The following is a 20,243-nucleotide window of genomic DNA, read 5'->3' as shown; positions in this document are numbered from 1 at the left end:
AAGTTCAAAGAACATGTTTTGTTCGAACTTTGAATTATTCAGCAACACTTCATAGAAATAACACATTTTTTGTTCAAAAACAAATGTTTCTGTGAGAAACCGAAGATCATTAAACGTTTGTTGTTTTCAATTATTATCAAAAATTCGCGGAAAATGGTTCAAGCTTTAATTAATCTTATTTGAGTTTTCAGCATTTTTCTATTCGACGCAAACATAATCATTCAGAAAAAAATCTCAAAAAATTCCTCCTGTTCCCTATTGACTGTTTTCTCTTCTTTTTTCAATAAGCTCTTATCAAAATGTTTCATTTCTTTCGTTATTTCCAATGTTTCTGACACATTTTTCGTTCTCTGATCACTATTTTCTACAATTTCATTGCATTATATTCGAATGTTGAAACATTTTGATTGTTCAATCGTAGATTCAAACATTTACATATTTCAGGTAATTCACATGCTGCGCTACCAGGCGTCCGTGTACGGCGATTCGTACGGAAATGACTATCATTTACCAGTACAGGTATTTCAAATATGTTTGACATACAAATTTACAGTCATTAGAAAATTAGATGTTCTATGTCTTAAAAAAATGATTTTAATAAATGAGTTTATTAAATTTTTCAGGGACCATCAACAATCGCTTCGTCCAACGGACTCCGGTCGCAGCAAAGCAAAATAATCAAACGACCGCCGACAAATTACAAAGTGAATATTAACAAAAATCTGGATATTAGTAAAACATTGTCTTCCAGAGTATACCAGCATGTCGGTTGGCACCCCGTCGTCGTCTGTTCGTTGCCGATGGCAATGGCGTTCAGAAATCGATGACAAGTAGTTCAGGAGTGACGTTTCCACCACCAGATTATATGAAAAAGATGAAAGAGAATTACGAGAGTGGAAAAATAGTGAGCAGAATCGGCACACGTGTCTGATATTCTGTTTAAAAACTTTACAGATTTACATTCGTCGTAACAATCCTGGAATGAAAGGTAATCAAATGACTGGAAGACTGACTACAATAAATTCTTCTATACGAGCCCCATCGTAAGTAGAAAACGGCGACGATATAAATTTGAACATCACAATTCAATTTTCAGATACCATGCAACTTCAATGTCAGCAGGAAGTGTGACTCTTGATACAAGTGGCAGCGCTCCAAAATATGTGTATCGTCTGCCAAAAGCAGAATACGGCAATAAGTTCGATGAGTTAGTTTATTGCAATTAACATTTTTTTAAAACTCCAAAATTTTATAGAAATCGTCCCGCATCGAACATGTATGTCCCAGCACAAGAGCCACCGAAACAACATTTTACAACTGTTCCGGCATGTATGTCAATGGGTGGAGAAGTAGTTTTTGAAGAAGAATTAGACGATGAAATTGCCGATCTAGGAGCTGACGAATTGACTGGAGATGGTTTCAACGCTGATAAATCACCAAAATCAGAGTCACCTGATCCTTATTTAAAATCGTCCGGACCGTTGGTTCAACCATGCATGACATCAAAATCGCCCAGCTATAACTTGCTTCAGAGAAATCGGTTGCAAACGTCAAGATTTGCGTAAGTTAAGGTTATCTGATATAAATTATAAAGTGAATTTTCAGGTGTCCCCAACAAGACTGCTTCTGGCGTGGTACTAATGAAATGTCAATGAAAAAACACATGTTAGTTCATGGTCCAAAGCAGCCAGTTATATACGACAAAACTGGTGAGGCAATGAAAGTTCAGCTGGTTCAGCCAAAACCCAAAGGAGTGAGTTCGGTTTTTTTTATTTCTAAAATACCAAAAAGTACTTCTGAAATTCAGAGAAAAATTAAGAAAGTCTGAATTTGAATGAAAGTTTTGGAGGATATTCAAATTCCACGTTTTTAAGAAAATTCATTTTTATTCTTTCTCTGTACATTTTTTCAATATTTCTGAATTTCAGACCATTTAGGAAGTTTTGAATCAAAATCATCATTCTAGCTACTCACTCTTTAAATAAATTTTTCAGGTGAAATGTAGTGAATGTGACACATTCGCATATTCCCGCCCTCTCCTACTTCGTCATATGTATGACTCGCACGGAATTGAAGCTCCTCTTGTTAAACGAACATTTGCCAATCGTGAAATGCTCCAATCGTGGCTCGATTCTCTTCGTGAGACTCATGCAGTCGAGTTTGTCGTCTCATCAGGATCCAAAAAGTGGGGACGAGGACTTCAAGTTCACTATCTGACATGTTCTAGAAGTGGTGATCAGAAGGAGAGACCTAACAAGAAATACGTGAGACCACCCAGACCGTCAATAAAGTGTGGTAGAAATTGTATGGCTTATTTGAAAATCAAGCAGAATCCGACGGTCTCCGAACTACAAATTGAAGGATGCCTTCATCACAGTGGACATGAAATTGATCACACAAGAATGGTTCTAGAATCGAATGAGGTTTCATTTTTTCAGAAATTCATCTCATTGTAAAGTTGAAATTTTAGCTGGCTTCAATTGGAGCCATCGTCGACGCAGTTAATGAAGGTGTCGATGTTTTAGGAAATGTTGAAACTATTCGCAGTAAGTACTGTTCAGTTAATTTTCCCGTTATCTTTGAGTTTATAGGCTATCTTGGATCTTCTGGACGATTCCGTCTCGTCACTGAAAACGGACTAATTGAACAAATGCCAATTTGGTTCGAACAATATCATCGAGATATGGCTGCTTTTAATGGAACTGGCTATCGTAACAATTCAGGACCAATTCCAATCACTAACCCATATTGTAAGTACAATTAGTTTTCTCTTGTTAATTTCAAAATAAGTTTAGTGTCAATGACAATGAAACCTTCTATAAATGGAAACCGCAGACTTCCATATTCCGGTATGACTATAAAGGTATTTCTTTTATTGTAATATATTCTTAATTTTTAATATTTCACGTTTTTCCAGAAGGAGCTAGAATCAATTACGATGAAGAAGGCTGTGCCGATTCGTTTCAATGGAGGACAACTTCAAAATCTCGAAATGAATTCGAGTATTGAGGAGTATGACGAAAGTGTTAGTTTTTGAAAAAAAAAACATTATAAACCGTGATCGGAAAATCCCGTTGCAAATTATTGCAATTTTTACCAGAAAATACAGTATCCCCTTGATTTTTTTAAATGAAAGCTGCGCAAAAAGGTGTGCGCCTTTAAGATGTACAGTAGCCCAATCTTTGGTTCTTTCGTAATTTTTTTTAAAGAATTTCCATCGACTTTGCTCCTAAACCCTGAAATTCAAAAAATTGCATGAAAAACCGGAAATCTCAGCTACAGTACTCTCTAAAATTTTGCTTCGAAAATTTTCTTGACAGGGTCCTGTAGTTTTTCGTCAAAATTCGCATTTTTTGCAACTGATTAATAGAAAATGTATTTATTTGACTTTTTTCAATCGAATCTGCTTTTAGAAAGTCAAAATTGAAATGGACGATGAAGATGCTCTCGCGACTCAAAGTATTTTGAAAGATGACTTTGAAGAATTCAAAACCGAAGATTTATTTGGACTCGGTGGAGGAGACGATGAAATTTTGTGTGGCGGAGAAGAAGCTTCAGGAGTTACTTCTAATATTGATGGGATTCTCGCTGCAAATCTTCCAGATAACTTTAATGATCCGCTGTGCGGTATGGACTTGGCCACTGATTTCAGTGGACCATTTGATGATGACGTATTCGATGAGCTACTTGGACTCACTAATTTCAACGATCGTCACAATAATCTCAATATTTCTTAGAGTAAAATAGAATATACATAGCTAGATTTCTTCCTCTTTCAGTCTAGCTAGATTCCTTTTTTTTGTTTTAAAAGAGATTTAAACCTTTTTGGTCATTTTATCTTTTGTTCATGTTTTTCTTCTGTTGTGTAGTTTTAGATTTTAGTTCAGTGTGTTATTTCTAGTTGTAGTGTGTTTTTTCTTTCTATTTTACTCTTTTAGGTTGTGTTACCCTTTTAATTTTAAGAAAGCTTTGACTATGAATTAAATCTTTTATTGTAATCTTCAATTTTCAATCTTTTATAATAATCTTCAATTTTCAGTAGATCAATACATTTTGGTTATCTTCTTTTTTGAGAAATACCGTACCCACCTCTCTGCACTTTGTCATATAAGCTAGGAAGTTGGTTGTATTCTACGTTTCTTTTTACCTTTACATTGTTTCTTTATATTCATCTTCTTAATGCTCATTTCAATGTAAATATACTCGGTTATCAAAAGATTACCAGAGTCATCCATTCACCCTCTCTTCTGATTAAAGTGTAGACCCAAATTTAAAGAAATAATATATCAAACGTATTCCCTAGCTTCTGTTCTTTGTGTTTACGCCTATGAATAAAACATGAAATCCTTCTAACATGAAAAATATTATTATTATCACAAAAGTACATACTTTTAAAGAAATACAACCAGTTGGGACATAAAACTTGAATACATTAAAACAAAAAAACTTTGGTAGGAGAAAGGGGAACGAATATAAATCACCTAAAAGCAGAAAAATAAATAAGTTAGAAATCATTGGAATCGGGCGATGAAAACGAATTGAGGAGAGAGGGAGAAAAAACCAGTAGGCGAAGAGGCAAACTTTGCGAAAAAAGAGCATTTAGTTTTTCTTCTTTTCGGAATCCAGAACCTTGGCTCCTTTGACTGGCGTATCTTTATGATAAAGATAGACGATGGAGAACAACACGAGTCCCGCCATCATTGAGAACGAAGAGGCGTAGTATGGATATGCGGAGCGAATGAAACGTTCATACTGGGTGTGCCACAATGGACGAACCGACACCTGAATAATATGTGTAATGCAAATAAAGATTGTACATCGTTCTACTAACCTGTTGCACATCATAGAGATGAGTGTATCCAACGCGTCTGTAATCAACCAGGAATTTGAAAACTCCGAGCACATCTGGAAGCTTGAAAGCAACGCTAAGACGACCATTGCTGTTCTTCAATGTTGCTCTGACGAATGGATCGATGCGAACAAACTCAAGTTGAACGTCCTTTCCTTGGAATGGAACCCATTTTCCATTCTTCAACTCTTCGATTTCAATGGTGTAAACAACATCTTCGGTAATGAAATAACCCTCAACTGGTGGTACAGTTTCACCTTTCTTGTGGTGATTGACAGTCTTGACACGAAGAACTCCACTCTCCTTCATCACCCATCTAGTGATGGCTGTAGCAAAATCGGCGTTTCCAGATTGAGCTCCTTGTACGGAAGGATTGACGGAGTTGGTTTTTGCGGAGAAGAAGGTATTGGAGAAAAGTTCGGAACTTCCAGTGAAAACAATTCTGGCATTGTTTCGAGATTGAAGTCCACCGACCAGCAATGTACGAGATCCGGCGATAGATGGATTCTGAAAAATATATATTGGACGAGTATTTGATAAATAAAAATATTACCGTAGCTCGAACAGCTTTCGGATCATATGAGTAAGCGGTTCCAGATGCTCTGACAATGCTCAGTGCAAGATTATTTGTCTTTCCAGCAACTAATCCAATTCCCTTGAAAAGAACTGGGTGCAGCTTTGCCGAGTTTCCAACGATCAGTTCCGCACTAATGAGCTGATCTTTTCCGACTACGAGAGTTGTGTGATCCCCAGAATCGAGAGTTTGATCGTAGTTGTGATGGTCAATAACAGAAGTTCCAGCTTCTTCGAATTCGAATCCATGTTCAGCAGCAATTTCACGAAGAGCATCACCAATGTTAGACCCAGCAGCGACCAGAACATTCCCTCCAGCATCCACAAACTTCGAGATTTCAGATGGAGAAAGGGATCCTCCGAAGACTTGAACCCCTGGGGCAAGAATGAAGAGATGGTCAAAGATCAGCTGACCATGCTTGAATAGGGCAAGTTGAGAGTCGTCGGCTGCACGAACGGTTAGCTCATGTCCTCGCTCTGTAAAATATGTACTTGAAATATATCTCAGAAATTTCGAGACAGTTGAAAATAGTTCAATGAATACCTTTAACAGAGTTGAGAAAAACTGAATGAGTGTCTTTCACAGCAGCAGTTTCTCCTAAAACGAGAACTCTATCGGCCAATGATTGATGAAAACCGATAGAAGCGATGAGCAGGAGTCCCGGCAACCACCTCATTCTGAAAATCAATGAATTAAAAGAATCACAACGACAAAAATTGGTATAAAATGAGCCGATTGTGCCACGTCAAATTCGAATGAAGACGGACCGCAAACACCGTGACGTGAGATTGCACACATTACGCACCGTAGCAGCATAAACAAGAACTCTTCTCGGCGAGAAAGAAGAAACAAACGTTGATTTTTAATTAAACACATTCCAGCTAATTATTATACGAGAAGCTATCGAAAAGGAGAATTCGAAAAAACTTTTGCGACAACTACACAATATGTGGATAATACTTTCAAATTTGGTGCCGTCCATAGAGTAAAGGTTTAGGATGTGGGGTTTATCATAACAAGCTACGCGAGGTTTATCTTACAAGCATTTATTAGTATAAAGGGACAGACGTATGGCAATGTCGCAACAAGTAAACGGGAGAAAGGAGCAATAAGACACGTAACTTATAAAAGGTTAAGAAATGATCCAGAATGAGCGATCCTCAGCTTATATATCTAGGCGTTCGGCGGTTAAAGGAGCAGCCTTTATCGACGATGGGTCTCGGCGCGGAGAATGCGACCACGGCGGCTGGGCGGCAATTCAAACGGGGACGCGTCGGCACCAGGGGTGTGCGGCGAATCGAATTTTTCGGCGATCGGCGAATTCGGCGCTCGCCGATTTTTGAAATTTTCGGCGAACGGCGAATTTCGCTCTGCGAGTTCGCCGATTCTCGTACGGTGAATTCGGCGATTTTTCGGCGAACGGCGAATTCGGCGAACGCCGATTTTCAAAATTTTCAGCTAACGGCGAACTCGGCGAATCGAAAAAATCATCGGCGAACGGCGAATTCGGCTAATATTCGCCGCACACCCCTGGTCGGCACGATGATTTGTGAAGGAAAAGGGCCTGATTCTTACAATAGAACTGCGATGAAACAATCATTTTCACAAGAACACATAAAAAATAAGAAACTTCTTCATTTCTCAGCGATCGTTAGGAAAGGAATTGTAAAATAGATAAAATAGGATACAACACGGAGCAAAACATAAAACAAAAGTGTGTTGTGAAAAAGTTATATTACAATGTATGAAAGTATATTTTACTGCTTTTTGCTCGAAAAAGCAGAAAAAATCGAATCCCGACGGTTCTTTTTCTTGGACTTCTTGATATTCTCCTCGTCTGCGGATGGCGAATTCGTACTTCCAACTTCAGAGGCGTACGAGCATTTTAGGTGTGGCTTCACTTTCTCGTTTCTGGCAGTGAGCACTCCAACTCTTTCCTTGGTTACTCCGGATGGTGTGAATGGTTGCTTGAACTCTCCAGCTGATGATGGCGATGCCAATTGGATAGATTCCGATCGCATCGACGAACGTTGAAGACTAGACCGGTCGAAGAAATCCAAAGAGCAAATTGACTCACGTCCATCGTACTGAAAATTGAACGTTCTGGACAATATTTGTGGTAAGAAATTGTCTCGTCTATATAAGAAATTGTCTCGTCTCACAAAATTGAGGTTGCATAATAATAAACTGATTACCATATTCGACTTGAATCCAATCGGTGTTCCTTTATCGAATTCGTTGTCGTCCACACTAGGAGCAATCGATTTTCTTGGGAACGTGGCAAGCTGTGCTCGCAATTCTTCTTCGGTAATTGTTGGTCCATTATCGGCGAGGAAGTCTGGCAAGCTGTCTGGCGAACCGCATCTGATTCTCGAACCTCTCATTGGAGCTTGTTGGAAGATTTCTGAAAAACAAGATTGAAAATTCAATTTCGAAACGTTAAATATGAACTCACTGATTCTCTCACCCATCCAGGTGGATTTCTTAATCTCGGCGCTTTCCTTCTCTCGAAGATCTGCAACTTCGTGCTCGAGACGTTGAATCAGATCCACTCTAGATTGAAGGAACAGCTAAAAAGTAAGTAATGTTGTATTCAATTTGATATTCAACAAGCAAACCTCTTTCTCCTCCAATTCGGCTTTATGCTTCATTACCACACTTGCGAAGTTTTCTTTAAGGGTGACTGTTTCGTTCTCTTTTTCCGCTAGAGAATTCTTGAGAATTGCCAACTTCTCGGCAAATTGAGCTGAGGCCTGATCGCGTATTGCCTTTTCATTCTTTATCAGATTGGCAGCTCGTTTGTTCTGCTCCTCTTGAAATTTGATGATATCGTCCTTACTCTTGCACGCAACTTCCAACTGCTCAATTTGTCTTTTCGCATTTTGAAGACAAGAACCCATTGACTGAAATTCTTCGTTGCTTTTATGTACAGCTTTGTCGACATTCAGGGACTTTTCATTCAGTTCATTCCAGAGATTCATCAAGCGCTTTTTCTCGTTCCTCTCTTCGTCAAGGTCAGCCTGAAGGCGTGCATTCGTGGATTTCATCATTTTCTCTCTTTCCGAGTGTTCCAAACGAAGAGCATCGATTCTGGAGTTGGCCATGCTCAACGCTTCAAGCTTTTCTTGTCGGAGTTTGTCCACAGTCTCTTCAAAACGCGCCAGTTCCTCGGAAAGCATAGTTTTAGAGTTGTCAGCATCTTGTTTGTTTCTCAATGAAGCAACACTCAACTCCTCAACACTGGCAGAAAGGCTCTCGTTTTCAGATTTCAGAGACGCTCTTATTTTTTCCACTCCGGTAAGTTGTTCCTGGAGGTCAGCCATTTGGTCCTGCGTCGCCCGAAGAGTCTCAGTAAGCTCCTGTTCCTGCTGACGGAATCTAGCGAATTCATAGTCGTTGAGATCTCGAAGCTCTCTGGCCTGCTTCATGAGCTTCCCATTGTCTTCGGTCACCGTTTTCAGCTTAGCAGTAAGATTCTCTTTCTTTATGTCAGCTTCCTCCAGACTTCTTTGCTCGGATCTCAACGTCATTCGAGATTCATTGAGTTGTTGGAGAATGTTGTGGACTTCATCCTTTTTGGCTTCGAGATCACAGCTCAATTCTTCAGCACGAAATTGTGCCTCCTCGGCGATACCTTTCAGTTTAGCGATGTCGCTTTTCAGATCGGAATTCCTAAAATATTTTCTCCATATTTTAAATTCAATGTACCATTTTACTTACGAAAGCTTCAAAGTTCTGTTCTCAGCCGATAACTTGGTCTTGTCATCTTCAAGGTCTCCTAACATTTGCTCCAAACCAAAGATTCTCGCTTTAGACTGCTTCAGCTCCCGCTCGCTTCGCATGAACTTCATGGTAGGGGAATCGACAGCCTCCGCTATAGGGCTTCGCCGAGCAGTTGAGGAAGCTGTGCGTAGTCGCCGGGCAGTAGCTGTTGGTGTTTGCAATGATGTCAAGCTGTAGTTGTTCCTTTTCGGAGTCCTGAAGCCACTGGATGCTTCCTGATCTTCGTCATCTCTCCGAAGACATGCCCACCAGTCGTCAGCGGTACTTTCCGAATACACGTTGTCGAAAAACAAAAACATATCAAGAAGCACAGCTGTGTCGACGCGATTCTCTGATGACGCTTGCTCCAATGCGCGAGTGAGCATTCCCGAGTGATCCTTTCTCATATACTCGAGAAACAGAGCGTAGAATTTGCAAATCTCCAGTGAATCTCCGCTCGCTGCAAGCTTCGGTTCCAATGAATCGGTCATGAAGCTGAGACTCGTTGTGGCGATTTTGCGGAAGATAACTTCATAGAATTTGTCAGCTGTGCCAAACTCCCGAGTGTCGCATGACCTGAAAAATAAAATATGAAATTGTTTATGAATGAGCTATTACTTACATCATACTGGCGATCATACTCCCGTGCCTCTCCCAAAGCTCGGCTAATGAGCTGATTGTCTCCGTCTTCGGTGTGAAATTGGAGCCAAAATAGTTCGTCAATTGTAGCATTGACTTCACAACTGATGTGCTCACGCTCATTCTGCAGAAGGAGTAATTATTCAAAGAAAATGCGAGTGGTTGAGCGAAAGAACGAGAGAGAACGCATACATAAACGAAGAATATTTAAAAGACGCACGCAGAATGTCTGCGTCTCTTACACCATGCTCGTACACTTTTCTCACGACACTTCTAAAAACAGCGGGAATTCAAATGACAATTTTTCCATGGACCTGCAGGTCAACATGCACAAGTCTACCAAAAAAATATTAAAAGGACGAATAATAAATAAAAATGAAGCTGTTAAAAAGTGGGATGACACACTGATTGAAATGAACATTAGAGGAATCTAACATGAAAAATAAAACCAAAAATGCGCGCGCGCGCGAAAATGGTTTCATTCTTTATTTATAAAACCATGTGAAAGATTATGTGCATGCGCCTTTTAAAAAAACCGTATACACATTGCTGAGTTTGAAATTATTTAATGAAAACAAAGAAAGAACATTCCTTTTTTAGGGGACAAAGTTAAGTGCGCCTTCCAATAAAATCTTTATTTTCACAACAAAAAATCTTACAGTAGCTTTCATTTCATATATGTTTAATACTTTTCGAGGAAACTTCTTGATTGTTCTCAAAAGAAAAGCTCTGTAATTGACACACTTTAAGTTTTCAGGCATGGAAAGTTGGTTTTGGTTCATATTTATTTAGCGAGAAGAATAAATAATTTCTTCTTAAAATCTCACCGCACCGTCTAAAAACTACTGCATTATTCTCAAAGTATGAAACCTTTTTCAAACTCTTGATTAGTCGTTTTTTTTTTAAATTTTCATTAGCTGATAATATCTGGCCATTTCGATTGGCTTCGCCCATATGGAGGTCGATTATGATTCATTTGCGATTCCTCTTAATAACCTTACACTTTGTTCTCAATATCAAACAATGAAGCAAACTGATACATATTTATGAAAGATTATCATGGATAAGAAAAGCAAACGGATATTTATTGGAAGCGTCCGAGAGTTATTCAATTGGCTTTCTGCACGTAGTAGCATCAATTTGAGTTACTTGGGTGAGGGTCATCATAACTTTTCTGCGATATTGGTTTGTATCATTGAAATAGAACGGGTTTCTCTCCAAGTATACAGTTTGAAGACCCTTTAACTTTGAAAGTTGCTCAATTTCGGAGAAGCTTTCCACTTTGTTGTCGTTTGCCTGCAATAATAAAAGATATAGAAGAAACGTAAAATGTCTCGGTTACCCAGAAATCATTAAGACTTTCTAGTCTTTCAACGCCACTGAACGTTTTGATTTCGTTATTTGCAACATCCAAAAGAAGTAAATTAGTCTGCAAAAAAGACCCATTTCTCAGTGTATTTTGAATTGCTTTTTACCAGAGGTTCGACGCCATGAATATCTTGTAGACCCTGATCACTGAGGTAAAGTTCCTTCAGATTATTCAGTTGCTCAACATTTTCAATTTTCACAATACGATTTCCCGGCAAGCTGAGAACACTGAGCTTCTGCAAGGTCTCCACTCCCTCCAACTGACGAATTTTATTTTTGCCGATAAATAATTCATCCAAATTTACAAGGTGACCAATGTTCTCGATTTTCTTGATTCTGAACACAATTTGTGATTTTGATGTTGAAACATTCCATATTTACCGATTATCTCCCAGTTCGAGCAGTTTGAGCTGCGTCAAAGCTTCTAAATTTTCGATTTTTTCAATTTTATTGCTGACAAGGTAAAGAGTCTCGAGCTTTGTCAATTTATCCAAGCCGTTGATTTGGCGTATTCTGAAAGTTATTATTGAAATAAAAGTTTCTTAAATTCTTCACCTGTTATAGCTCAGATCAAGAGAAACCAAATTTACGAGTGATTCGAGATGCGAAATTTCGGTCAACTGATTTTCGTACAAATCCAGGGATGTCAAAGTAACTAACGAAGAAATTGTGGGGCTAATTGAAACCAGAAGATTATTGCGCATTCTCAGTTCCTGAATATAATCATTGTATTTACACACGTATTTCTGAAGTATTCTTACCTCTATTTTCGGAAATCCAGTAAGATCTGGAATGTGATCAGCGCGAGTGTGAGTTAGATCGATTTCCTGAAACATGTTTACTTTCACCAATAAACCCAAGCGGAAAAAAAAACAAACCGGAGAATCGATATCGAATGTGCTCAAATCGAATTGATTTTTCAAAACAGGCTCTTTGGATTCTTCGTCATTTTCACGAGGAAGAACAACAACTTCAGCGGATTTGTCGTTGGACATTACTAGTAGTAATATTACTCTGAATTTGTAAGTTTCGCACAAGATTATCAGTCAGTTATAGATATTGTCAGGCGTATTTAACGCAATATTTAAGAAAGAGATCACAAGCATATCAAGACCTATATAATGTTTTTTGAAAAACTATGAAAAATACACGTAGAAAGAAACAAATGAAAAAAAGTTATTTTCGTTCGAATGGATCGATCCAGACATTTTGAGGACCAGCTTGTTGTTCTCGAGATGATCGAAGTAAGGCCCGTTCCTCTTTTTGTGCGTTTTTATAATAATCATGATGATATTTTGGATAAAGCGTTACAGCAGCTACAGCACAACATGTAACAAGTGCAGTAGCTACAACTGCCATGGATCCGAGTGTTGGCCGATTAACTTTGGCCCATTTGGGAAGACGATTCTTGACTGACAACCAAAACGGAACAGGGGCTCCTTCAGGAACGCGCATGTGTAGCTAAAATTGATTACAATATGACTTTCAGTATGTTTAATAGAATAAATTGATGGATTAATTAAAAAATGTAGTCTATAGAAACAAAAATATGTTTTCTTATTTTGGCTTCATCATTGAAGAGATTGCTCATTCTAGGACTTTTTTACCGTAGAAACAAATCTGTGAGATTCGTTAGCTGACCAGTGATCATGCTTATGAAATAAAACAAGTTAAAAAGTATTTTATAGACAATAATTGAATATTTCGAAAAAAAAACTGCAAAACTTTCACATTTTCATTATTTATCAAGAACAAATTATTTCCATTCAAGTTCCGCAATCCGGGGAAACTGAGTCTCTTTTCTCAACTCCGCTAAAGAGGGCGCGCAGCAGAACTTCGGAGCGTCGTTGCTGCTGTCGCTGAGTTTTCTTTTGAAAATTCCGTCTTATTTTCTAATCTTCAATCGATTTTAACTGTCGACTAATAATCTCTAAAAGTTGTGAAGATGAGTAATGGTATGTTTTTATTTATTTATTAAAACCTAGAATAGATTTTACAGAAGGTTCACGTGAAGAGTCTCGAGAGCCCGAAGCAAGAGAGGGAAAGTCTGACGAGATTTTTGAAGTTGAGAAGATTCTTGCTCATAAAGTTACAGATAATCTGCTAGTGCTTCAAGTAAGTCACGAAATTATTTCTTAACTTAATTGTCCACATTTTAGGTTCGTTGGTTGGGTTATGGCGCCGACGAGGATACCTGGGAACCCGAAGAAGATCTGCAAGAGTGTGCCAGCGAAGTTGTTGCAGAGTACTACAAAAAATTGAAAGTCACTGACAAAACAGAGCTTATTGAACTTCTTCAAAAGCAAATAAAAAAGAACAAATCGCAAAAATCAAAAAAGCGATCGAAGACGGTTAGTGACCATGAGTCTAACCATGACAGCGACGGTAGCTACGGTACTCCGAAGACATCGAAGAAAAGTAAAAAGTGAGCTAAATTCTTTATTAAACGACAATAGTTTGAATAGTGGTGTTGTTTTTTTTTTCAAAAATGTAAATACATCCACACGTAATTGTCGGGAATGATGCTAATGGAGAGAATTCCATTTTTTTAAATCGATTTTTGCAGATCTGCTAAAAACGAAACTCCTGTATCATCAAAAGTTCCAAAAGTCCCAACGAAAGCTGCACTCAAGTCATACGAAGCAACGGTTTCTGGTCCAGTAGCTCCAAACAATGCGAAGAAAGCTGCAATGGAAGTTCGTGATACCCGAAGAAATTGGCTTGATGAAGAATCTTCCGATGACGAGGCAGAAACTACGGCGCCACTCAGTGATGTTGAGAAAATAGCGAGCAAAGTAAAAGTAGTGAAGGCAGTTGAGGAAAAAGCAGAAGAACCTGTCAAGCGACCATCTACACCACCAAAGCCAAGAGAGGTCGTTATAAAGAAAGACCCAAGCGAAAGTCCAGTTGCCAGCGCATCTTCAGTTATCCCAACGTCTAAGGTGGGTTCGAGTGCATAAAAATAATATGTATATATATGATGTATTTTCAGAGAAAGTCTATAAATGCGGAAACATCAAATGGCCGTCAAAGAACTCTTGCTCCCCCAGTCATTGTGAAAGATGGTAAATTATTTTTTAAAATCCTCGTAAATTGTTCTTTATTACATTTCAGAAACAACCTGGACTGTTGATGGTATTGCTCGTCACACTGATGTCGACAACACTAAAACGAAGCTGATACTGATGACCAACTCCGCCACTGGTGAACGAAAAGTCGTCGAAGGAAGAGGTAAAATAGGTTATTCTCAAAGTTTCGAATCTTTCATTTTCAGAGGCATTCGAACTTGATGGTTGGGCTCTCGCCAAGTATCTCCTCGATCGTTGTGAATTTTGAATTTCGAGTTTTGTTAATTTCGTTAAGCTTTCGATTTTTTATTTTTTGTCTCATTTCATACTACAGTTCAAAGCATATCTATCTCTCTCCCTGTTTCTATCATTCATTCTCCTTCCATACGATTTAAACGACTCCTTTATTTATTTCGTTACTATCAACTCTGTTTCATCGAATTCATCTTTTTTCTTCTAACATTCCATAACTTTTCTGTTGAAGAATCTCTTTTCAAAATGTTGATTCATCTAATGAATATATCTTTTTGAAAGTTCAATTTTCTTTTTAATGTTTTATCGGTTTATCTCCGAGTCGTTTGATATCTGAAAATGTCTTTAATTCTACCTTATAATATACCATTTTAGCTATGCAAAAAATATGAGTGATCGACACATGTCTAGTATTTTTCCCGAATGCGATCATCTCAAGCAGGTTAGTTTTCTAATTTCTTCTCGATTTCCAATAAAATCCGATTTTAGATCTACGACAAATGCTTCACAGAATTCTTCCAAAAGTTCATCACTCCCAATTACAGGCATCAGTATGCTGTAAATCCATGCGAGAGATTACATGATGTTTACAAGCGATGCGTTGAAGAGGTAAATTACACGGTTTTTAAAAGTTTTAAAAGTAATATTTTATTATTTTTTAGAGATTAGCTACACAACGACCGTTCGAAATAGATTTGGACGAAATTCGCAAAGAATATTTGAATACAGACGATGATAAGTTGAAGGATCGACAAAATAATCAAAAAACGAATTCCGAAAACAAGTGTTCTTCCTCTTGAATCTCGTTATCCCTTGATCTTCCTCACTTCACAACTCTCCTGTACGTATCCGCTAGCTTTGTAATTTATTGATTGTCCTGTTACTAGGTTATTCTCTTTTTCATTTGTTGATTTCCGGTTAGCATGACATTGAAAACGCAATATAAATCAAACATTTTTTATTTTTTTTTACCGCTTGAAAACTTTGGGTTTATTCCACTGACTATTTATGTGATTTTGTGCGAATATGAGTACGTAAAAACAATTTTTATCAGATGGATCCGAGTAGTCCGATGTTTCAACACATGGTTCAGCAACAGCAGCAAAGCCAACAAAGGATGATGGAATTGCACGAAAGAAACGATAGAGAGGTGAGAATGAAGGGTATCACAGAAAAATTAAAAAGAAAGTTTTTCTTGAAAAACCAAAAAACAAAAAATTCGAAAACGATTCAAAGTTGGTATTTTTAACGGAATTCGATGTTTTTGTTACGGTTCTCACCCTATTTCATACAAAAATAAATATTTTGAGTTTTTTTGAGCAAAGGAACCAAAAAACTTTTTCAATTTTTGGATTTTTTTTTGATTTTTGAGTAAAACCGAAAAACCGAGGATCAGAGCTGAATCCAAATTTTTTTTCTCCAAAAACACGTTGAAGTTTGAAACATTTTGTTGAAAAATTTTAAAAATTTGATCATAGTTAAAATATCGAGTACAATTTTTAAAAAATATCGAAATTAAACGTTTTTGAGTTTTCCAGTTAGATTAACAAAATTCTTCGCTTGACAAAAAAACTAAAAAGTACATGGTTCAGAAGTTGGCAAGAAAAACTGAAAAAGAGCGTGAAGAGGAGAGGAGAAAACAAGAAGATGACAAAATACTGCAATTGGAAAAGAAATTGGAAGAATTCCAAGAAAATGCGAGATTCATCGGAGATCTTGCTTCCAATTTTCAAACAAAGTATCAAGACGCTCTAAATGGCCGGATATACACACTAGTTAGAGGTTTGCAGGTGAATTTATTTGAGCAATAGTCCTAAAAATTAATTTTCAAATTTTATAGGATCTAGATAGAATGAAAGGAACTTTTAGTGATAAGAAGGTTCCATTGGATCTTTTACCATATCTTGATGATGGAAAAAATCCATGTCTGTATTCGAAACATTGTATGGAGAAAACCTTGGAAAAGAATAAAGCGGTTTGTTTCTTTTTTCATAATTTTTTCCTAAATATTTAAATATTTCAGGTGAATGGCAAGATTGAGATTTACAAGAAATTCCGTGCCCATTTGATGAAAGAATTCAGTGAAGAAATGCCTGATCTCGTTATGTACTACAGAAGCATCAGAGAAGATCTCGATTTATCATAACATGCTCATTTTTTATATTTTTTAAATCTCGGGTATTATTTATCAATTGAATATATATTTTTCTTGAACAATTTGCTTTTTTAAAAAATTTTTCCGGCAGGTTTAAACCGATAATTACTTGTTTTTGTTTTCTTGTCCGATATATATCACTTGTTATATCAAACTTCAGATGTCGATCGGGGCGAATGCAGTGATGAGTGTGCAGAATGGCTTCACAGCCAAAATCATTCGATTCGTGCCGCATTTTGTAGCTCTCCGACTCAGTTGGACACACAATGATCTTAAAGCCGAGGGACTTGAACAGTTTGTTGAGGAGTGTCTTCCAGCCATACGCGAGAATAATCCACAAGTGAAATATTTCCTTCAGCGATCATATACAACTTGTGATCCATTTGTAGTTGGAGAGTGGGTTTAATCATGCTATTTACACGTTTCATTCACTTTTTTCAGATACAGCTGGTTGCGTCATCGTAAGAAGCGTGTAAACTGGAAGTCCAAGGAGCAGGTGCTGTCTATGATCGAAGAAATGTCGATTGGAGGAGATTACCGAGAAGGTCAGACAGAAAACATACGAAAAATTAAATCTCAAGTAGAAAGGAGACTTAAAAAAAGGAAATCGGCCGAAAACATGTTTTACAATTTGTATTTGAATAATGTATAATTTAAAACCTGATTAATTTAAAGTCAGAATTTATCAAAAAATTTAGAAGTTTTCCAAAACTCTGGCTGACAATTTGGAAACTAAACTTATTCACTGACAATACTCCATTTGTAAGCCGTTCCTTTAATTAAACTCCTTTTCATAGATTAAAGGTTGACAAAAATTAACAATTTTCAGGATATAAACGAGGAGTCAATCGTCGTCTACCACGTGGTCAAGAACTTTGGGATACGGAAACAATGGGTCACGATGTGTTCCATGTGACAAGCAAATGGAAAGCCGATATTCCAGAAGAAGACGAGTTGCCAATTACTGCAAAGACCCATCCAAACTTTACCTATCGAAAATATTAGATTTAAAATTAAAATCATGTTTTAGTGTAAATTAGTGGTTTCTTATTGTTTCTGTTTTGTTGAATGAATTTTCGAAAAAAAATGTTCCCGATTGTGTAAAGCGAGGCTCATCTAGCATACAAGAAAGGTCTTTATGTGCCAACTGGAAAGCACTCATAATTCAAACGGAACGATCGTAGTCTCCACTTGCATTCGTCCCGTCTCACCCAGAAAACGAATAAATTTTATCTTTTATCGAATGCGCGGTCCGACGAATAATGGACGGGCGGCGGTGTCCCTTTGAACTCATACTCAGCCATTTGAATTATTACGGGAAAAAAGGGGAGAAGGAAGACATTTTTTGTAAATTTTTGTCTGCACATCTACAAAGAAATATTGAAATTTGTGAGTTATATTCCTTCGAATATCTTTAAACGCGATTTCAATCTCTTTCTCAATTTCTTATAATCGGTGGTGGCTCATAAATCGGTGCAGAAGGTCGATGGTGTCAACGGAAGAAAGAGAACAACTGCGTCTCGTACATTTTATATATCTCAGTGAGAAAAGAGAACATTTGAAAAAAGTTTCGCCCCGAGGACAAGCACATTTCGTTTCATTCGATTCGCTTTGTTTCGAAAGTTTTATGTCTCATTGTATAGCCTAGGATTACTGTAGTTATTGTGGATACGGAGTTTAAGAAAGTTTACAGTGTTTTACTAGTTAAAATAGTTAAATATTCGTTACTACCCAGACGTTAAATTTTGCGATATTTGCGCCAAAAGTAATGAACCCGATCCCGACACGACAATTATTTGTTAAATGCAAACGGGTGTGCGTCTTTAAAGGGTATTGTAATCTCAATCTTTCGAAGCTGCGAAATTTCCATCGATTTTTGATAGTTTTTCTCACGATTTAATGAAATTTATGTATTTTAATTGATAAAAATCACAGTGCTTTTCGAAGAAATTGCAGTACTTTTCAACGGCGCACCCAGTTTTGGTTTTAACGAAAATTGTCGTGTCGAGACCGGGTACCGTATTTTCGGCGCAAAGCTTTGTGCCTGGGTAACATCTATAACATCACAACAATACTTTTTTTTCGGGTACCCCACAACTTTCTAGCATTAGCCATCAAACATATAAAGTTTTGATAAGCAACAAATAGTGATAATATCAATATTTCTTTCCCTATTCATTTTCTTCTTTTCAATGTTTCCATCACCTCTCTGGAGTCATTCTACACATGTTTTATGTGTATGTGTACACACAAAAGAATCCATTTTTCCCTCATTCTTTCCGTCTCTCGGAGCAATACTTCTCTCTGTGTCACCTTCATTTTATGAGTTTGCAGACATTCACACCTTTTCCCATTCAATCAAGAAATGGGCGGAGCTTTAGGAGACGTGATTTCTTGGCTCCGCCCACTTACTGCGAGAAAGCTGTTTAAGTAAATGTGCAGGGAGTAGTCTAGAACTTCTCAACCTTCTTCTCGAGCTATGATAATTCCAGAGAAAATTTCAACTAGCAAAAATAAAATTTTCCAAAGTTGGAGCCCCTTCTTGATAATTAAGTTTTTGAAAAATTTGGAATTTTCGAAAAATTTGAAGCCAGGCTCAAATCTCTACAGTATTATATTATAAAAATTGTAGAAACATTTTTTTAACCGAGCTCCAAAATTATGACAGGCGAAAGCTAAGTAATTGCCACTTTTCAACTGTAACTAAAGTTTTAAATATTTTTTCAGAATATTTCGTTATGATTTTTGACTATTCTAGACATAATAGGGCCATCTGGACAGCGGGAAGAGGGAACTTTTATTATTAGATATTTGGAAATAATCTCCCTTCAACCAACATCAATTTTCTCGTTGTTACTACTGTAATTTCAAATTTGAGCAAGTGTGGCTGTTCCTTGGCATTAAAACAATGTAAATCCTTAATACATATCACCTGCCAACACTGCATTTTCGTTTTAGAAAATGTCGTGTTGAAAAATCACACGAGTTTTTTCAAATTTATATCTACCGTAACCTGGCTCTTCTGTCAATTCTCTCTCTCTCTCTCTTTGTGATTTAATCCCCTAACACCTTTCAACATACATAACAAAAGTCTTTCGTATTCTCTTTCTACTACCGCCGTCACTCAACCCTCCAGTGTCCTTCGTTTTACGAGTTTTCCAATGAAAATCCCCTCGTCCCGCCGTCCAGAAGGTCGTTAAATTTACGACCGTCCCTTTCTCCCACAACCCCCCTTCGTCCGTCCGCCCTCCCGGACATTTGATGTTACCCTCTATTCTGAACTTCTTCTTTTATTCTGGGAATATTCTGTTCATGATGATATTCAAAAAGGTATGTGAACTCATCGACATGCTCGTCTACCCTGTAGATCGAGCTGTGTGTTTGAAACAATCATACACGAGCTAGACTACAAGGTGCACGAACAAACCGAAGATTTATGAATATGAAGATTTAAATAATTCTGAAAATTTATGGTAGTCCGGTAAGTTTTCTTAAGCACTCTTTCTATTATACGGTCTGTGTTTCCCAGTATGGAAGGTCAATCAAGAGCTGTTTTCGACATTAATTAGGTATGAA

General features: G+C 37.4%; 9 protein-coding genes and 4 non-coding genes across 13 annotated transcripts; 7 read left to right on the top strand and 6 right to left on the bottom strand.

Moving 5' to 3' along the window:
* The first annotated feature begins 444 nt into the window (after nucleotides 1-444).
* ztf-17 (Zinc finger transcription factor family protein 17) lies at nucleotides 445-4,351 on the top strand. Its single transcript, NM_063255.8, has 13 exons — nucleotides 445-519; nucleotides 624-704; nucleotides 752-904; nucleotides 955-1,043; nucleotides 1,097-1,207; nucleotides 1,256-1,561; nucleotides 1,606-1,753; nucleotides 1,995-2,423; nucleotides 2,471-2,546; nucleotides 2,592-2,750; nucleotides 2,796-2,863; nucleotides 2,918-3,025; nucleotides 3,414-4,351. Exons 1-13 carry the CDS (start codon nucleotides 454-456, stop codon nucleotides 3,735-3,737), a joined length of 2,118 nt encoding a protein of 705 aa, NP_495656.2. The 5' UTR covers nucleotides 445-453; the 3' UTR covers nucleotides 3,738-4,351.
* Nucleotides 4,352-6,100, bottom strand: ostb-1 (Dolichyl-diphosphooligosaccharide--protein glycosyltransferase 48 kDa subunit). Its single transcript, NM_063254.9, has 4 exons — nucleotides 5,967-6,100; nucleotides 5,403-5,899; nucleotides 4,832-5,356; nucleotides 4,352-4,782 (listed from the first exon to the last, which is right to left on the bottom strand). The coding sequence occupies exons 1-4, from the start codon at nucleotides 6,097-6,099 to the stop codon at nucleotides 4,600-4,602; spliced, it is 1,338 nt and encodes a 445-aa protein (NP_495655.1). The 5' UTR covers nucleotide 6,100; the 3' UTR covers nucleotides 4,352-4,599.
* A 943-nt stretch (nucleotides 6,101-7,043) lies between these two features.
* Nucleotides 7,044-9,948, bottom strand: lin-5 (Spindle apparatus protein lin-5). The gene is made up of 6 exons (NM_063253.10): nucleotides 9,808-9,948; nucleotides 9,144-9,761; nucleotides 8,042-9,095; nucleotides 7,879-7,993; nucleotides 7,619-7,827; nucleotides 7,044-7,510 (listed from the first exon to the last, which is right to left on the bottom strand). Exons 1-6 carry the CDS (start codon nucleotides 9,945-9,947, stop codon nucleotides 7,181-7,183), a joined length of 2,466 nt encoding a protein of 821 aa, NP_495654.1. The 5' UTR covers nucleotide 9,948; the 3' UTR covers nucleotides 7,044-7,180.
* Nucleotides 9,949-10,853: 905 nt separating this feature from the next.
* On the bottom strand, nucleotides 10,854-12,206 carry sds-22 (Protein phosphatase 1 regulatory subunit SDS22 homolog). Its single transcript, NM_063252.6, has 7 exons — nucleotides 12,071-12,206; nucleotides 11,954-12,019; nucleotides 11,748-11,905; nucleotides 11,574-11,705; nucleotides 11,300-11,528; nucleotides 11,167-11,253; nucleotides 10,854-11,120 (listed from the first exon to the last, which is right to left on the bottom strand). Exons 1-7 carry the CDS (start codon nucleotides 12,185-12,187, stop codon nucleotides 10,929-10,931), a joined length of 981 nt encoding a protein of 326 aa, NP_495653.1. The 5' UTR covers nucleotides 12,188-12,206; the 3' UTR covers nucleotides 10,854-10,928.
* Nucleotides 12,207-12,368: 162 nt separating this feature from the next.
* T09A5.15 (Small integral membrane protein 26) lies at nucleotides 12,369-12,647 on the bottom strand (the record flags this gene model as incomplete). The annotated part of the gene is made up of 1 exon (NM_001027160.4): nucleotides 12,369-12,647. One exon carries the CDS (start codon nucleotides 12,645-12,647, stop codon nucleotides 12,369-12,371), a length of 279 nt encoding a protein of 92 aa, NP_001022331.1.
* A 359-nt stretch (nucleotides 12,648-13,006) lies between these two features.
* On the top strand, nucleotides 13,007-14,797 carry cec-3 (Chromo domain-containing protein cec-3). Its single transcript, NM_063251.8, has 7 exons — nucleotides 13,007-13,147; nucleotides 13,192-13,307; nucleotides 13,352-13,617; nucleotides 13,759-14,134; nucleotides 14,185-14,257; nucleotides 14,307-14,423; nucleotides 14,467-14,797. Exons 1-7 carry the CDS (start codon nucleotides 13,138-13,140, stop codon nucleotides 14,526-14,528), a joined length of 1,020 nt encoding a protein of 339 aa, NP_495652.1. The 5' UTR covers nucleotides 13,007-13,137; the 3' UTR covers nucleotides 14,529-14,797.
* Nucleotides 14,798-14,887: 90 nt separating this feature from the next.
* Nucleotides 14,888-15,472, top strand: mdmh-35 (MitochonDrial interMembrane space protein Homolog). The gene is made up of 3 exons (NM_063250.5): nucleotides 14,888-14,954; nucleotides 15,002-15,121; nucleotides 15,175-15,472. The coding sequence occupies exons 1-3, from the start codon at nucleotides 14,901-14,903 to the stop codon at nucleotides 15,310-15,312; spliced, it is 312 nt and encodes a 103-aa protein (NP_495651.1). The 5' UTR covers nucleotides 14,888-14,900; the 3' UTR covers nucleotides 15,313-15,472.
* Nucleotides 15,473-15,564: 92 nt separating this feature from the next.
* On the top strand, nucleotides 15,565-16,727 carry mdt-10 (Mediator of RNA polymerase II transcription subunit 10). The gene is made up of 4 exons (NM_063249.9): nucleotides 15,565-15,662; nucleotides 16,105-16,302; nucleotides 16,353-16,487; nucleotides 16,536-16,727. The coding sequence occupies exons 1-4, from the start codon at nucleotides 15,567-15,569 to the stop codon at nucleotides 16,656-16,658; spliced, it is 552 nt and encodes a 183-aa protein (NP_495650.2). The 5' UTR covers nucleotides 15,565-15,566; the 3' UTR covers nucleotides 16,659-16,727.
* A 100-nt stretch (nucleotides 16,728-16,827) lies between these two features.
* T09A5.5 (uncharacterized protein) lies at nucleotides 16,828-17,749 on the top strand. Its single transcript, NM_063248.6, has 3 exons — nucleotides 16,828-17,063; nucleotides 17,109-17,212; nucleotides 17,497-17,749. Exons 1-3 carry the CDS (start codon nucleotides 16,852-16,854, stop codon nucleotides 17,670-17,672), a joined length of 492 nt encoding a protein of 163 aa, NP_495649.1. The 5' UTR covers nucleotides 16,828-16,851; the 3' UTR covers nucleotides 17,673-17,749.
* Nucleotides 17,750-17,833: 84 nt separating this feature from the next.
* On the bottom strand, nucleotides 17,834-17,980 carry T09A5.20. Its single transcript, NR_051394.1, has one exon. It is a non-coding gene; the product is annotated as an Unclassified non-coding RNA T09A5.20 (non-coding RNA).
* A 1,814-nt stretch (nucleotides 17,981-19,794) lies between these two features.
* On the top strand, nucleotides 19,795-19,937 carry T09A5.17. The gene has a single exon (NR_051393.1). It is a non-coding gene; the product is annotated as an Unclassified non-coding RNA T09A5.17 (non-coding RNA).
* T09A5.19 lies at nucleotides 19,795-20,014 on the bottom strand. The gene has a single exon (NR_051392.1). It is a non-coding gene; the product is annotated as an Unclassified non-coding RNA T09A5.19 (non-coding RNA).
* On the top strand, nucleotides 20,010-20,108 carry mir-57. Its single transcript, NR_000919.2, has one exon. It is a non-coding gene; the product is annotated as a pre-microRNA mir-57 (primary transcript).
* Nucleotides 20,109-20,243: the final 135 nt, after the last annotated feature.

This window comes from Caenorhabditis elegans, chromosome II (genome assembly GCF_000002985.6).
Source record: "Caenorhabditis elegans chromosome II".
Lineage (NCBI taxonomy): Eukaryota > Metazoa > Nematoda > Chromadorea > Rhabditida > Rhabditidae > Caenorhabditis > Caenorhabditis elegans.
The sequence above is the reverse complement of the archived record's forward strand: the minus strand, read 5'-3'. Positions and strand labels throughout refer to the sequence as shown.